Raw genomic sequence first — 18,796 nt, 5'->3', positions numbered from 1 at the left:
TTTTCTGGAGGTTGGCAGTCACATTTGCTCATTTCATACACACAGGGAAAGCCATTTAGATCTCCTTTAGATCTCTTCAAGAGAACTAAGTCTCTGAAATGAAAGGGAGTGAGACAGACAGACGGGTGACGAATTAAAGGAAAAACCGGTGCAGGTCTGAATGCTTGACCCCTACAGTGAGGGTATGCTGTTGGGGGGCATTTTGCTGGCATGGTTTGGGTCCACTTGTCCCCTTAGAAGGAAGGGTCACTGCAAATCAATACAAAGTCGTTCTGAGTGATCACCTTTATCCTATGATGAAACATTTCTATCCTGATGGGAGTGGTCTCTAGCAGGACGACAATGCCCCAATCCATAGGGCACGAGGGGTCACTGAATGGTTTGATGAGCATGAAAATGATGTGAATCATATGCTATGGCCTTCGCAGTCACCAGTTCTCAACCCAACTGAACACCTATGGGAGATTTTGGACCGATGTGTTAGACAGCGCTCTCCACCACCATCATCAAAACACCAAATAAAGCAATATCTTTTGGAGGAATGGTGTTCATCCCTCCAGAAAAGTTCTAGTGATGTAGAATCAACGCCAAAGTGCACTGAAGCTGTTCTGGTGACACATGGTGGTCCAACACCTTACTAAGACCCTTTATGTTGGTTTTTCATGTCACCCGTCTGTATGTTAATTGAGCTGAAATTAATTTTGGTAATGTTTAGAGCACTAGAACAAGAAGGGGGAAGTCTGGAAAAGACAGCATCAGTCTAGCTTATGATAGTGGACTTCAGCAATCAAGAGTCGAAGAGCTGGAAAAAACGACAAGGTCCAATAGACCATCAGGGTCTAGAACTGGATACCAGTTCATAAAGCTATTTCATTTTAAGAGACACTGCCTGATATTAAAACCATTTGTGCTAATGTTGTAAAGTTGGTGAAGCAGCGAGAAGAAACAAGTATCTTAGCAGACCATACCAGTGTTTCATATGAAACCACAGCAGCTTTATTCACTTCAGTGGAATATGAAGTGGAATCCATTAATATCATTATCAAATTATGAGGCTTTTTCCCATTTGTCTTGGTTTTATAGTATTATTATATACATATTACATATTAAACTTTTTAATATGACATGCTTTATAGGGTTTATAAGTTGCGACAAATTGATTAATAAATGTTAATAAAACACTTTTGCTTTACAGATGAGTAATAAGCCATTAATTAGAACAACATCTGGGATGTCATGTTGCAAAACCCTCTTTTACCTCTTACCTCCTGGAAAATACTGTAGCTACAGGGCATTTGGACTAAAATCCACTTATTAACAATTTATTAACATTTGAAACCGGATTATTGACAGAAACCTCTTTGTTACAACTTACTAACACTTGTGATTGAAAATGACTTCATAATATTTGCTAGTAGCTTATTAGAAAGTAAGAAAACCATTATTAATGACTTTATAAACATTTGTAACTACAGAATTGATGGCTCATTAGAAAGCTTTACCATATATTTATAACTGTTATGGCTGATAAGAACATGAGAGACTTATGAGTATTTATTAATGGATTACTGATTGCATACTTCATAGTTTCACTGTTTATTATAAGCCATCATGTTTATGATTAGTAATTAATTAATAAAGGTTACTAGCTTTCTAATAAGATAAAAATGACAGATGTGCAATATGACAGATGACAATGTCTTCAATAAAACATTTTTACAATAGCATTCTTAGAAATAGTTTATAATTAATCTATGTAATATTAGTAAATGATCAATTAACCATTAACAAAGCCATTGGTTACAACTCATAAACCCTTCCAAAAGAACATCTTGTTACAAAATGGCATCAACTCTGTTTTCTATTTAAAATTCTAGTACTGTGACAGATGAAGGCAAAGGATTTCGGTCAGCGAAGCCATTTTAATGGGGTAATGACATGAGGACTGGCACGTGCAGGGCTCATTTAGCTCAGGGCTGCAGACCCTTGCTCGCCTCCCATGCTCCCAGCCATTAGGGTGCCACAACACGAAACCCTGGATACAACAGCGGCCTTTATGCTCTATTGGTCACTGCACTGCACTTCCCTCCGTAGCCACAACTACAACCTATATCATGCTGCTTGAACGCACACAAGCTACAGAATGCTGGATACAGTACGCGGAGTGATATACCACTGCACGTCCCGCGCTGTATGTGAGGTCCTGTTGTCCTTGTAAGATAAGACAACACGAAGCTTTAATGACCCCAGAGAGGAAATTAGGCCGTTGTAGCAGCAAATGGTAACAAGATACAGCAAAGAATAACAGAATATAAATAAGGACATAGCGAAGTGGGGGTTATATAAACACACCTGACACTTTTTAGCACTAGAACGTTGTAAGCAGAAATATATGAGTGAAATAAAAAGTTATGAGTGTCAACATTTAGGTTGGGATGCAAAATAGCTGCAGTAATAACCTGAAGCCCTTTTGAGGTCAAGAAAAAAAAAATTATAAAAATACCCAGAAATTTACAATATTTAAGGAACACAGGAGCAAAAGTAAGGTCGTAACACACATATAGAACGTGAGTAAATGAGCTTTGATGACCTACAGAATAAGTACAGTGACCGTGTTCTGTGTGTCAGAATAATAAATGAAAAAAACATTCATACAGCCTTATTGTATTGTAATGTGCTCGAACTGTACATGTGCATTTATACATCGTGGAAAAGTTAATAATCTCCAAAATTGAAAAGCACGAGAAACTATTAACTGTTCTGTGAAGCACATTTGATTTGATTTCTTTTATCAAATTGTATTTATTCATTTATTGTCATGTGATTTATCTTGTTGTACTGTCCCCGACTTCGGTCATGATTTGACTGATAAACTGCTCTGTGGTGTCTGTAATTCCCTTGCTCTGGTTTATAAATAAAGTTGTTTAAAAAAAAAGTTACTTTATGAATGCAACAAACACACTGTACACACATGCACACACACACACACAAGCATGCACACTCATGCGCAAAAACCCCCCCCAAATCACATCCCAAAACACCTTTTACGTGCATCCTACACAGCAAAATAACTCCACAAATCTATATTTTTCCCCGGAGGAGGTGAGAAGGGGCGCGTGCCATGAAACAACCTGTTCAGCACGACAAAAATAAACCCTCCCCGAGAGGTGGAGAAAAAAAAAAAAAAAAAAAGCTTGCAACTGCTTGGCAGCGCATACCAACGTTCTCAGGTCAAATCTGTCTGGTGTACTTTTCGCTTCCTACTTCAACAAAGGCGCTCAGTGAGTGTATCAGACGGCCTTAATGAAGGGCTTGTTAGCCAGGCTACCGGCAGCAGATCCACTAGACCCGGAGTGTGTGTTTACTATCAATCCGCCCTTGTGTCTACAGCAGGCTACATCCAGTCCTCCCCCTCCTCCCCGATGCCTCACCCCTCCCTCACACACAAACGGCCACATTTACAGGAGTGAGCCCCAACCCTCCGACACTCCCCCCCCCCCCTCCAACCCCCTCCACCACCACCACTCTGCCTCCCACAAAACCTCTCCTCCATCACTCCACAAGTCCTGCACACATACTTACAGCGTACCGGCATGTGCACACACACACACACACACACACACACACACACACACACTCTGGACACACTGCACTTGCTCCCATCGAGTACATAATGCGACGCAGGCATTAACACACATGTATGATACTGCACTGCACTTGCAAGAGCACATACAGAGATGGTGTAAAGGTCAGTGTACATACACCATAGTTATGTGTAACCAACACATACATATGTACGCCCTCATACACATGCATACGCTACACATGAGTCTGCATTTAAACATGTACATTCTTACACAGGAAAGTGTTGCACATACCTAACAAATGAATGTTTGCTTAACTAACAGCGAACATTCATTTCACCCTCAGAGGTTACAGCTACCGGTGACGGCGTATTCTCGTCTCTCTATGATTTATTCATCACTCATAACTTGTAGAAATACTGGAAGTGGAAACGATTTGTCTCAAGTGAACCAAAAACTAACCAGTCAGTCTAAAAAAACTGAAATGTAATTTTTAGAAAGGTTAATGAAATACAGAAAGCAACAACTGTTATTGCTGAAATTTTAATGATAAACACATCTTTGAGCAAAATCTAGTCACACATAAAAAAAAATGAGGACTAAAACTGCAATTAATGATTATTTTCAATATAGATCAACTGATTATTTTCTCAATTAATCAAAGGATTGTTTGATCACACAAATGCCCATAATTTCCAATTACAATACAGTCCAAAACCCAAAGATATTTGGTTAAAGATGATGTAAAAAAAAAAAGAAAAAAGAGAAAGCACATTCGAGAGGTTGAGAGGTTGGAACTAGCAAATCTGTAGCTTTTCTGCTTCAATATTGACTTAAGATCAATTATCAAAGTAGTTGAAGATTTATTTTCTGTCATTCAACAAATTGATGAATTGTGTCAGTTTTACTGTGCACAAAAAAGAAAAAAAATGAATAATGAATTGCTGAGCTTGATGCCAAAACAGCATTACTAAAACAACTATACAGACTCTGGAGATGCCAGAGACGATATTGGCTCAAAGAGGAGCTCTTATGCAAATAGCAAAATATGAACTCAGTCCCCTAAAATTGCCCCATATTTCAGCACAGTATCACCGACATAACCCCACGACTCGTTCATTGAATGAAGAAGAAGAAGAAGAAGAAAAAAAAAGAAAAAGAAGCCACGCTGCATCCAATTTTCAGAGAGGAAATTAAATAATATATAAATCAAACGACGTCGGGGGTGCGGAGCCCAAAACTCTCAACCAGAAATAAAACGTTTCATCCTCCAAAAAGGCGAAGAGGAAGTGTCTGCAGTGACATGCCTTCGCCAAGAGAAACAAGGCCTGACCACAGCTCCATGTGAAACCTATTTAGAATTACAAGGCGAGAGAGAGAGAGAGAGAGAGAGAGAAGGGGAGAGAGAGAGAGAGTGTGAGGGAGGTGAGGTTAAGCATGGAGCGAGGAGCGTCACGTGGGGAGAAGGGGGAGGGGGGGTGGGGGGTGGGGGGGGGTTGGGGGAGAGGAGAACGGAAACATGGCACATGATCATAAATAGCAGAGTGGAGTGAGTGTGTGTGCGAGCTGCGGATGAACGTGCACATGCTTGTGCTCTCGGCAGAGGAATTTAGATTCCATAGAAAAACTCTATGATGATGAAAGTGCGATCGTGTGGGCTTTTCCTCACTATATGTTACACCTGAGACAACAGAGACGAAGGGAAGATATTACACACGAGTAGTCCGCCACACAGAAAACCTACTTTGTATGCGAGTGCAGAAACGTGTGCTTAAAAAAAAAAAAATTATCGACAACTTCGATTTTACTATAAATTTCACATCACTGTCTCACTACTAAAGGTTATTTCTCTCAAAATCTGCCTCCTAATGTATCTTTTATTGTGTATTGAGATGATGTAAGCATTCAGATGTGTTGTTTATTCTACTAAGATTCTGCTTCTCTCAATAAGGTTGATTCAGGCTAGCAGTGTACTTAAATTATGTACAGAATAGTATGAATTATTACATAGGATCTGCAAATTTCATTATTTCATAACTTTTTTTTATCATTCTGTAAGATTTAGACTGATAACACTCCCTAAAATTTGAGTTTGATGTATTTAGTGGAGGCAGAGGTGTGGTAAAGGCAGAGAAAAATCTCATCATGTTAACATTTAACATAAATGGGCAGAGCCATGTTTCTCTGAGTGATGTGAGATTAAAGCCCACTGAAAAAAGTGAGGGGTAAAATGGAATTTAGCTGTAATAATTTACCTTACTTAGAAATTACCTTCCAACCATTTCACCGTATTTCCAATTAAAGAACGGCTTTTATTACAAATCCAGTCTGCGACCTGTAATGTACGTAGGCTGCGGTGCTGAGTCACATGTTGTGACAGTAAAGGCTCGCTGTGGAGCAGGTTTTCTAGCCACACGGGAAACTTTTGGTAATGAAAGTGGAACAAGCTCCCCCTGTCGCATGACTCAATGATAATGTACATAATGTGACAGACTAGTTTCAGATGGAACCTCCTACAAAAGCTACCGAATAACTTCCACGTCAGGCCTTTGTTGTTACCGTCTCAGGCCCCTACCCACCTTATGTTTTGCAAAGACCCATGTGGGGTAGCACCTGTGTTGGGGCTACACAGTGTTAAGGTTGAGTGTGTGTGTGTGTGTGTGTGTGTAGGGGGGGGGGGGGGGGGGGGGGGGTATAGCTGGGCCTCGCCTTTAAGGGCATATTTGTCCTCGCCCCTTAATCAGGCGAATGAAAGCTACACATTCTCCCTGGACTTGGGAAGGCAGGGATGGCATATTTACCAAACACACCCACACTGAAGTGACCTGTAGACTTAGCTGTGTGTGTGTGTGTGTGTGTGTGTGTGTGTGTGTGTGTGTGTGTGTGTGTGTGTGTGTATATGTGATATGTGTGTGTGTGTGGTAATGTCAAGGTAGGTAAAACTCCCACCTGTGTGATGTGCTCCACTGAAATGTTCTTTTTCCTGTTTGCTCCATCTGTCATAAAATACACAGTGCATGCATACATGCAGGGAATGTTCACATGTGTAATGTAAATACAAACAACATACAGCACAGATGATCATTTGATTTACAACTGTTACGACTGAGGTTGAACTGATTCTGATCTGTTTCATCTACATCAAACACGGTGGCGTAAAGAAATCCTGCACCTTTCCTTACAAAGTATAAGCCTTTTACTTTTAGAGATGTGTGGATTATCCAAAGCAACCAGGACAGTTTTTCAAATGTCATTTTTCAAAGTTTTATGCAACAACAAATGTAATTCCATTAACCTTCATTGTATCCCAGAAATCCAAGAAGTGGATGTCAGAAAACATACGATCAAAACTAAAATCAAATCAGCTTGCCGACATCTAAAATGTTTGAAAAAAACTGGCGTCCAGTCAAATGTTCAGACGAGGGAGACTGAAGGACGTGCACCGTACATGATCACCTGCAGCAACGTGCATCCTTTCACATGTCAAAGTCACTCTGTAAGGTGAATATTCTGCGGGTTTCTTCAACGTATTGAAAAATTTTGCCAAAATAGCAACAAAGAAAATAGCCGAGAAACTACTTATTCTATTTAACAGAAATTTCAGCGCATCTTAAATAACTTTTGTCCAATAAAAATGAACCCTGTTTGGGGTCATGGCAAATGTACATAAATTACTTAAAAAGGTCATGAAAACCTATTTTCTCACTCAATCAGCTCATTACTTTTATTATATAAATGAGAGGGTGCTACATGAACACACTGTTTTCTGCCAAAGTTAGAAAGCTTTTTGGTTATTTCACCTGAGAGATTTCTGTATTTCTGTATTGGGATTTAGCGAGAAGTAAGGATTTAGACCAGATGTAGCAGCGTTAGAGTTCTTGGCTGTTAAACTCTTTATAAATAATACCTAAGGATGTTTTTTTCCTAACTTTAAATTTGATTGTTGCTTTTATTATAGAAAAATACAGCCAAGTATTTCTCCTTGGTTTCAATCCCAGGGGGCTTTAAATGTCAATTATTATTTGTGTACGTACGGTTTTTGCATTCGAGAGAGCTAAACTGCTGACGTTTTTTTTCTTCCAGACTTTCAAAGCTGAAATCCCGTTTTTATATAATTGAAACTAAGGTAACGACACCACCTCTCTCTCTCTTCCTACCTTTTCTCTCACTTCATCTATCCTTTCCTACCTTCCTTGCTCCATTTCTTTCTTTTTTGGCTTTTGCTACCCACGTTCTGTCTTTCCACCAGGCCAAGGGAAACAGCCTGACGGGTACGCTTGAGGGCTCATATTTCCCAGGAAAAATTCAATTTGTGCTCACCATGTCCTCACACATAAACCACAGTGAAGGCTTTATATATAAAAAGTAAAATTAGGGCCTATTGGCGCCATTTCCCTCTCAGCAATCACTGGCCTTTTGCAGGCCCTGCTGGCTGAAGTGGTGAGGGAAATATTTTCTTTTTTAACCTTTATTTAACCTGCAGTGTCGACTAAGAGCAACATATTTGCAATGACAAGAAGCAAAAAGGCTTGTTGGAGAGGAAGTGAGGCGAGGTGTTTCACAGTCACACAGAGTTACAGAGGTGTGAAAGGCTTTTTTCCTCGGAGCCTTTGTTGAGCTGTTGACTGTTTTCCATGTCGACTATGTTTTTCTGAGTGGCAGCGTGACTGCCTCTGTGGTCAGCCGCACAGAAACTAAAACACACACACACACACACACACGTACACACACTAGACTAGAGGTTAAACCATATTTTGGAAAATGACTGCCAACTTCAGACCTCGTCAGACACGCATTCCACCAAAGCTGACATGTTTACTTGATGATGATTACACATCTTTTTCTTTCCCTCTCTGGTTCTGGATTGATGGCATATATCAGCCTCGTACATTGTGTAATGTCACTGTTATTCAAACAGCAACACGTCTATTGATGCATTTTTTTGCGCCTGTGTCCTTGGTGATAAAAATCTTTGCAACAACAAATACCAGCTCATAAATCAGACAGACGACGCACAGAGCCAGAGGAGGAACAGCCACAACCACAACAGGTGTTAAGAGGAAACCATTTGTCTTCCTGTGAGGGTGGTTTTGCTCTCTCTCTCACTGTCTCTCTCTCTCTCTCTCTCTGTCATTTTACAAGGTCTTATTTATGATTAAACTCTTTTTCTGTGTCTTTTAATTGTTGCAAACAAGCTTCTGCAAATCCAGCGCATCTGCTCAGGCTTCTATTTTATAATGCGGGGTTCAACAAAAACTAATTATCATTCCAAAACTCCTCGCACGTCCTTTAACTAATGCAAAAATTGCACCGATAATACACTGATTCATCGAGGTATAATTTAACAAGTTGACTTTGTTGACAGGGAGCTGCAGAGATGGTCAGTAATCTCAGAAAAATGACTGTTAAGCACCACAGGCAGCAAATTGACGTCAAGATAGACTGTTGATCTGCAGGATTTGTACGTCATGCATTGGAACAGACTTGCTCCTGCCAGTGTGAAAAAACACAGAGTTAAGAAAACAATTGCGCCAGTGAGCTTGAATGGCTGTCAGCCAAGCATATCAGACACCTGGGCTCGGACTAAACAGCTCTCCCCCTGTTGGAGGGAAAAAGACCCACCGCTACGGAGGTCGCAGTCGGTCAAAGGCATCTGCGACTGAACACAAAGATATTCAGATACGGCTCGACGCTGCAGCTAGAGGTTTTTATTAAAATGCCTAACCCACCCGCCGCCCTCCTCCTCCTCCTCCCTCTCTTCTGGGGAGATGGATGTTACAACACTGTGGGATCTGAAGGGGAGGGTGCGCTGCAGTGTCGGCGCTGTCTGTCAGTTGTCGTCACTTCTACGTGTTCAGCATCTAAACGGCGACTTCCAGCTCTGTCCTTAATGTATTCATGCAGGGAGATCCTGATTTTCTTTTTTTCCCCCCTTTTTGTCGACTACCTGTCAACATCTGCTAAGTGCCTCGTTGCTGTGGTGTTTTTGCCCTTCGCTTCCTGGAGGTCACCTGTCAATCAAACAGCAGGAAGGGCTGTGACGCCCTCTGTTAAGAAACTTTGAGTTTCTGCAAGCATAATGACTCCTTTCTTTTGCTGTTTATTCCAAACAAACAAACTTGTGTTAAAGAATACATATCAATCCAGTTTGTCTGAGGATTTTTCCAGGAAAAAATATCTAAATCTATCTTAAACTGTGCACATATTCAACCCTCAGTGACATACTCTTACTCACCGTTGCACATTTTGTTTTCATTTGATTCTATGTGCTGAAGAATTACACTGAAACTAAACTAAACACTGTTTCTTTCTAGGAGTTAAAAAGAATTACAAAGCATTGCAAGTATTGTTAAATGACATCAGACCCCGGCAGGAGCTTAAGGTGTCTATAGACAGTGTGATAACAGATCTTACGAGTCACGACGTGTCAGATGGGTCTAATAAAGCCTCGGCTGCAATCTGTGTCAGACTCTACAATATCAATTTTTGAGGCACGTCAGATGGTGCGATGAGTATCCCGCCGATACGATCTAAAACCGCTGTTTTTGATTGACAACCGAAGATTACACCGTGTCTCTCTTAATATTGTCAACTTTCATTTGGGACAGCTCAAAAGACAACCTGTTTGGACCTTTAAAAAAAAAAAGTTAAAAATGAAAGAAGTAGAGGTTGAGATATCCTGACTGCATCCACTGCATCCTTCAATAGACCGTCTCTAACTGGTAAACAACAACATCTTTCAAACTCCATGCCTCCAGTTTGTAATGCAGGCGTCCTGTTGCCCTAACAGTATTAGAAGTTGACCTTTAATTTGATCAACACAGGTGTTTTTTTTGGACACGTGTCTTGATGTTTTTCTTCTGACACACATATGAGCATTAACCTATCGCTCTCTAACTAACAACACGTTGGAAGGTTTGTCCCGAGGCGTCTTAACAGGCTTAATTTGTTTGAAGTCATTACAACTTCCAACAGGTTTGTGAATACTGAAAGAACTTCCTGCAGGATCAGTGCATTTCTATTTATTCCCCCGGATTCAGCTCCAGTGTCATCTAGCCCAAAGACTAATAAAGACAGTATGTTCAAACCCCAAAATGTGAGTTTTGTCGCTGTTTTTGTTTAGCTCAAGCTCAAATGAGATGAACTTCTCCGGGTTTTTGAGACTTATGAACCGGGGATGAGACAGTGTACATAAGTAAATGTTTACATGTCTTACCTGCTGATTCTCTTCATTAAATAAAACCGTGTGAGAATAAATCTGTGTGATCAAGTGATTTGCTCTAATGATTTGACACAGATATCAGTCCTTTTATTTTAAAAAAAAAAATACATTTACAAGCAAATATATAAAAAAACAAAACAAAAAATGAAACCTCTTAATAAAAAAAAAAAAGGGCTGTATTGAAACCTGATAGGGCTTCAGCTTTCCAGCGAGGCTACGAACAAGGCCTGGAACTGACTCGGTGCAAGTGACAGGGTGCAATAAATCCTCCAGGTTTTCTCCTGTCAGGGCTTGATCATAAATAGAAAAAAAAAAAAAAAGAGAGAGAGAGAGAGAGAGAGAAGTGGAGTAGCATCACACCTTCCTCCAGGAGCAAGTTAAGCCCTTCTTCTTCGTGACAACACTGCGATTACAGTATCAAATGTTGCTTCTGTTTAGAGGAGTGATGGCAGAGGTGAGAGGAAGGAGAGCCGGCAGCGATTTTCTGTGCTGAGTGTGAGTTAAAAGTGTGTGTGTGTGTGTGTGTGTGTGTGTGTTGTCGGTGGAGGGTTTAGTGGGAAGGTGAGGGTTGGGGAAACCAGATGTCACTCCGGGCAGATAGGAAGACAGGTGATTTTAACAAGCTTCTAGCTCTGAGCTGACAACATCTGCGTCCTCCTGCGTAACCCCCGACCCCCCCCCTCCACCTCCACCTCCACCTCCACCTCCTCCTCCTCCTCCTCGCCGACCCTGCCTCACCTTCCTCTAAAACAAGTCTGAAATCTCAGGAATGTAATTAAAGTCAAAGCTTCAGGTAGTCAGACTGCCGAGACCGAGGAGCGAAACGTGCTCGACGCGCCCGTTCGTGCATCGCCTCTACAGTAAACGCCATCAGACAAACAAGTAATCAACCCTCCGCTCTTGTCTCTGAGTTTGCATAAGGAGAGATGTCACGGTACTCTGAAAAAAAAAAAAAACAGTTATGCAACAGCAGTTCTAAATTTACTGCTAAATTTAGGGCAGAGGTGACTTACAGGTTAAATAAAGCGAGCTTGTGACCAGGTGACAGGTGATAAATCTGGGTGTGGACTTAAAAAACTTGGAGTTGAGCTTCAGCTTTGAGCGGTTGCTTCAATTGTTTTCATGTCAGTGGCCGACAGATAAGACTGCGGTTGTACTGGCCGGCTTCCAGGTGTGAATGAATGGAACTGTGTGTGCGTGGAGCAGGGCGTTAATGAAAAAAAGAACATCTGTGCTCGATAATAGGCAGAAAAAGGGGGCCTGACTTTCGAGTGAAGTCATTTGAATATTACCTGAAATATGCAATTATCATTAACAAACAATATGAGACTGCGACAAAGTCTTCAAAAACTACAGTTCAACATCTTTGGAATAGTCTGAAACATTAATATAAGCTTCATTGTTGTTGTTGCAGGGCTAGTATATGTGATTCTTGCATACTGTATGTGTCCAGTCCTGCTGTTTAAAAGGAAATATGTCCTGGAAACAACAAATACTGATAGAAATATTGCTAATATGGATCAATATACAGGTAAGCAATCAATGCAGCAGACTGAAACTGAGCGTTGTCTATCAGGAAGTGGGGCTGCAACAAGAGAAGACCCCCGAATACTTTCCTGCTTCATGATGACACCAGCTGCAGCTGACAGAAGATTTGTCACACAACTGCAAAGCCTCCATATGACTAGTCGACAGCCAGAGAGAGACAGACCGATGCGAGGAAGTGAGAAAGATCGAGAGAGAGACAGAGAGAGAGAGGGGGGGGGGGCGGGTGGGGCGGTGGGAGTAATTCAGCGACAGTGTGTGTGTGTGTGTGTGTGTGTGTGTGATATGAAAAATGAAACTGGACTCTACTTTGTGGCCTCCGGCTTCAATAAGCATCTAACTGTTGATTTACGAGCCCACACTCATCCAGCTCGCTCGCTGGCAGCGTTAGCCTGACGCACGGCTGACCGATGCTCGTCGGCTGCGGCTCACCCAGCTGCCTACTGCATTACCGGTTAGCGTGCCAAGTCAAATATAATGGCTCAGTGCTCTGTCACACTGAGGCGGAGAGGTTCAGCTACTCTAAATGTCCACTGCAAGGCGATCCTGCAAGTCGTTCCTCTCCGTACGAGATGTTTCGAACTGATATAGGATGTGTGCAAGCTTGTCACAATACCGACTGAAAAAAAAATGTGTAAACATCCAGGGTAAACTTCTCATGTGCAAAAATGTTATTGCATAATACTGTATGTAATAATATCTGCTGCATGCCAAGACTGGTACGGGAAGCATCAACAGATAATCATAAGTGTTGTTTATTATGTGTTAAGTCACTGAGTAAAAGGAATCGAATGTCATAATATTTTTCCTGTAAATGATACTGTTATCTTCTTAATCATCTCAACAGCTATGTCCTTGTGTTGATGAATATTTCAAATACTTTTTTTAATTTTATGTGAAACTTTTTTACATATTAACCCACAGGGGAATCATACAAACAGCCTATAAAGGGGAGGATCTTTGGTTTTTTTTATTTTTCAAAACACAGTCCGAGAATGGTCTTTGTTTATTTAACACGCGGATTAAAAAGCCAATAACACACATGAATCTTGGTAAAAATGGAATTTCCAAAACATTATTTGTAGTGCAAACAGTGCGGTTTATCTTTTCCTGTTATGTTTGAGTCAGAGGAACTCACATAATTGGCGGCTGATTTGGCTGATTTCTTTTCAGCCTCTATGACCGTAAGCGTTCTCAACAGTGGTCAACGCTGCGAGAGGACTTTACTTACTGTAAATTGTGGTTAGTGGTGTCTTCCTGCAGAAGGAAGCACAACAACTTTTTGGCTGTGGGTGGTCATAACATCCACATACAAAAAAAAAAAAGAAATCTGGGTATTGATATGCTAAAAATATATATTATCCATTAAAATGACTTTAAAAGGCCAAACCTCCTGCTGCCTGCAGTTTGCGAGACGAGATGCGACCAATCAGCTATCGCATTTAGTGTGTTTATTTACTTGATTCACTGATTTGTTTTATTTGTCCCTCGGTCCTCTTTTCTTGTAAACGCTGCATTATCTTCAGTACTGTGTTGCTCTGTTATCTGTATCCTGTTTTTTCTCAAACTTCCCCTCAGTGATCAGGGAAGTTTAAAGTTTCATCTAATCTAATTTCATCTATAGCGTGGGTATGTTAAATATAATACGTACACACAGGTGATACCCAGCTTCTTCTTCTTCTTTTTTTTTTTACTCTTATCAGCTTGACTGTGGCACGTCTTTTGAATATTTTCGTGGGGTTTCAAGAACTCGACGGCAAGTGACTGCAAACCTCCATTCCGCAGATGAGACACTATCCCAGAAACCCCGATGTCAAACACAACACCTGATAGTGGGGGATTGGTTTCTAACTCGCATACCTCCTCCAGGTGTACGCCTGCTTAAGGCTGCTTTTTTTTTCGGGTGGGGGCTGCCTAGTCTGGAAGCAGGGAGAGAGAGCGTATACTTTAAGGATATGAGAAGGACCTATAGATAACCTCAGATTGCCCCCTGGAGAAGGATCGTTATGTCAAAAGAAAAGACGGAAACACCTCGACACCTCGCTGTCCTTATCGCTTGATTTTTATAACTGATAAACTAGTTTTCTGAGCTTTGTTGAAAGGGAAACTGATGTGTAGACCTGCATGTGTTTCTACATGTTAAAGCACCTGGAAATATGGCTTCAAATCTCAAGTATTTCTATGTTATTTAACATAATTAAATAAGTTATAATTTATAAAGAATTCAACACAAAAAATCAGATCCATGTGGGTAAGATTTGATCAGATTTGATTGTAAGTGGCGCAAACTAGGATGGCGACTGAAAAGCTAAAATAAATATAATCAAACATATAAATCATTGAAAACTGTCCGTTGTAAGTTTCTAAATGTCAAGGTGATATCTTTAACTGTCTTGTTTTGTTGACCAACAGCCCAAAACCCAAATATAATCAATTTATAAGTATAGAAAATAAAGAGAAGCACTCAAATGATTAATCAAAAACAAGTTGTCAGTTCATTTTCTGTTGATAGACTTCAGGATTCTCATTCTTACACCCTTAAATCCTGATTGGACATCAAACTAAAGGTCTTTCTGGCTCTGCTCGGTTCCTTTTCTGGCCTTTTCGAGGAGCTTTCTGTGTCGAGATCAAAAACAAACTCGCGCTATCTCCGGCGAACGAAAAAGAAACAACATATCACAGATTCTTCAGTACACGGCAGTACTCACAAACATGTCACATAGAGAGAGCATGACTGGGACAACAATGAAATCTGTGTTTTCACAGCCTGCCAAGGCACGCTAGCGTCTGAATCACTTAAAAACGGTTATTTTCCAAGCCTGTCAGACCTGCATGACATTTCTATCATGTCCGTAACCCTTAAAAGTCTAAATATACGGCGGAGACTTACATTCAGGGGGAAGGACCGCGCATTTTAGGGGAATGTTTTTTTTTCTGACGCATGGTGTATGAACTATGAGTCACATTGAAGGTCAAAGACAAACATGATTTCCCTGACAAAGAACAAGACAGATAGAGAGAAACTAAACAAGGGAGTGTTTGCCAGACTCCGTACAAAAAAAAATACATTTAAAAGCCACTGAAATCTAATATAAACCTTCCTGAACTTCCAGTAAGACGATTGAGTTCGTTTGCCAAAAAAGTCATTAACGACACAGTTTCTTGTAATTCCTGAATGATTTCTGTTATTGAGGACTGTTGCAATTTCTCCGCTCGAGACAATGTGAATCACGCGGCGGCCGACGGATGCAGAGAGACAAATCTGTCACACAAAGGAGCGTTTGTACGATTATTCCCAGTCCGCTGTGAGATCACGAGTGCGCTCTCTGTGACACAGTGCAGACTCCACACAGACATCATGGAAAGCACAGTAACATCTCTCTGCGGCGCGGGTCACAGAATGTCATGTCTTCTTAAAATGAAGTTGTATTTGGGGGGTCAACGGGTAGCCAAAAGTTTGAAGACGCCTGGCTTGTCAAATCAGAACCTCTGGACCTACAGTGAAAATCTGGGTAGTGACAGCGAGGGAATGCAGAAGGCTCTTCCTACTGATCTCCTAAAAAAAACATGAACATGAACATTTAAAGGCATGAGGTCACATTGACATACGTAGTGTTTCTCTTGTGAAAGGTTTTGTAACGTTAGAAGGCAGGCAGAGCCTTCTTGTGGGATATTTGTGCTTTGAATTTTACTTCCTCAGTGCAAGATAGTCAATGAAAGAAAGTCATTATCTTTTATGTTAGTATGATTAAATCATATTGTTTTCTTATCACAAGGTAAACAGTCACTTCCGTGACATTATTAAACCTGTTTCAAGGTAACTGCTCTTGTCGTAGTGAGTAATTCACTCTTATTTTTCAAGCTGACACGGATGTCTGAGAAGTGAACGGCGTGGTTGTCACACTCAAACCCTCAAACATCTGTCCAGAAACAAAAAAAAAAAAAACAACAACTTGTTATATCACGAATCAAAACAATCTAAAAAACTATGCGAGGCAAAAAACAGCACTGCAATCTTTTTTTCTTTTTCTTTTGTTGACTTTGGAAAAGGCAGCAGCCTTGCAAAAACTCAACTAAATCTAAGTAGGCCAGATAATCTGTAAAATCAAGTTGGACTTACGGCAAGCGGCTGGATGAGTATTAAGAACACATGACGCTTGAATCTTGAGTTTACTTCTTGTGTGGAATTTGTTTTAATACTTGTTTTATAGTCAGATATTTCTTCATAGTGGAGTGATTTTTATGCAAAAATATTATCAATGCATTTGTTTAACCCCTTCACAGAGCTACAGTAAGTCATTAAACTCATAATAAGTTTAATTAAGTTGATTAAAAACCTTATTTCTGCAACAGACTGTACTTTTATCACAGATGTTCTTCATTTCATAAATATTCTTTGGTGTCATTCTTGGGAAGCGATGAATGTTTGTCTCGCGTATTGTCATGGTCACTGCTTTTTTGTTTATGTTTATGTTTCTTTTCCTGTTGCACTCTTCCAAAATTAATCTCAATAAGAAAACATGACTCACCTCCGCTCCGGAGTACTTGTTTGTCCGAGTCACCAGGTCGTCAAGAGACACGTCTTCGACCACGGGCATGTTACGAAACTGGAGGGAAAATATTTCCCGTCGGGTCGGAGCATCCGGGAGAGGCACGTAGACGATTCGGTCGAGACGACCCGGACGCATCAGAGCCTGTAGGACAGAAAGAAGACGCTCAGCATCTGACTTACCAGCTTGACCTTTGACCTCCTTACTGCTTCCTTGCAATGAGAGAAGATCTAAGAGCTACAGCTCAGCTAAATATCTAAAATAAAAACTGTGAAATTTCAGTTTTCCACTTCCAGCAGTCAGTGTGGGGAGAATGTTGACGTTATCTGATAAACCTTCCACTTCCTACAGATCACATCTCTGTGACCCCAAAACAGTCCTCGAGTACCCGAAGCCGCTGCTGTCTCGCTTGTCAGACGTCATTAAGTGGCAGGCGCCTCTCAAACACAGACAAATATGCCCCGTCTCCGTTCGCTCCCCTCAGCCGGGGCCCGTGACAAGCGGCGGTGATGTTGTAGTATTGTTAGGGTTTGGGTTGCGTATCCGTTTGACCGGCCAGCTAGCTGAAGAACAGTGGGGATTTTTAAAACAATATAATTTCTCTCAACGTGAAATTTGCATTTAATTTCAGCGCCGGAATGAAAAAAAAAAAAAAAAAAAAAAAATCAGCATAAAAACAAACATCAACTGGAACTGACAGTTTCATTGTTGTTCTTCTACCGAGACTCAATGAAGCCTGGTTGTAAAGACAGTGGAGCCCCTGGCTTTGGGCCAGACAGGCCACAGCGGGGCTAAACCCCGGCCGGCGGAGACGAGGCAGGAGACACACGCAGACGCAAGCCATGCAGGAGGTCACGTCAGGAGTGATCAGTGAGGGTTGGAGGGACTGGACCAGCAGCCTTTGAACTCTTGTTTACATAGTCATCACACTGCTGTTCCCGCTCTTCTGCATACAACACAAATCTCCCCGGCCCGACGGCCTTGTTTCTTTTATATACATGGACTATGAACGCTTACGGCACGTCATCCTGTCTGACAATTTGGATAATCTATTAATTGTGAGTCATTGATGAAGCAAAAAATGCTGCACGTTCACCGGTTGCAGCCTCTCAAATGTGATTTGCTACTTTTCTCTGTTTTATATCTTTGTAAACTTAATTTATTTGGGTTTTAAACAGTTAATCAGACAAAACAAGCAATTTAAATATGTCCGAATATTATAATGGGCATTTGTCACTGTTTTCTCATTTTATAGAGTAAATGATAAAATAAATAATCAACGGACATGACATTAAATGGAACTTGAGCTGACGTTTTTTTGGTCAACTGCTGTTTCCGAGTTAAAGATTGAACTTTGAAATTGAAGTGGAAATTTGAACATCTACTATTCTATAACACTGAGCAAACATCTGCTGATGAAGACCATGTAATATAATCAAGAAGGTCCGGAGCAGCTACTGAAATGTCCGGGAGGTGAGATTCTTTTGTCAACTGCTGTTTTCAAAGTCAAGTATGAAATTCAAAAAAAATAGTTACACTCGGCCTTATCGCGGCACCTTGAGCAGCCCAGCACTGGAGGTACAATAATATAAAACATCAAATGTTTTCTTTTTTTTGTGTTACATTTTAAGTCCATCTGCTCGGAAAATGTGCCGGATGCAATTTTAAGAGTTTCTTTTAATGGTTTTCTTTATTTCCCCTCTGGATAACCAATTTCCATTTACAAGGGCGATGGACAGTTTTTCCTGCCTTTTATCTGTTGCTTTGTTGTGTTCCTGTATATGTATGTGGAACATGAGAGGATGGAAACTGGAGACAAACATTAGTAGCTACCCTTAGGTAACCACAACAGAGCCGTGACTGACAAAGGAGCAATGGATCAAGAGAGGAAATGT

General features: G+C 40.8%; 1 protein-coding gene across 1 annotated transcript in view; it reads right to left on the bottom strand.

The window, feature by feature from the left end:
• spata5 (spermatogenesis associated 5) overlaps window positions 1-18,796 on the bottom strand; it is a 122,945-nt gene that overhangs the window by 5,961 nt on the left and 98,188 nt on the right. Inside the window, exon 16 of the mRNA XM_042418430.1 lies at window positions 16,881-17,045. Within this exon, the coding sequence (XP_042274364.1) occupies window positions 16,881-17,045 (165 nt within the window). The remainder of the gene's footprint in view (window positions 1-16,880; window positions 17,046-18,796) is intronic.

Source organism: Thunnus maccoyii, chromosome 8, assembly GCF_910596095.1.
Source record: "Thunnus maccoyii chromosome 8, fThuMac1.1, whole genome shotgun sequence".
Taxonomy (NCBI): Eukaryota; Metazoa; Chordata; class Actinopteri; order Scombriformes; family Scombridae; genus Thunnus; species Thunnus maccoyii.
Note: the sequence above shows the minus strand (reverse complement) of the source record. Positions and strands in the feature narration are given on the sequence as shown.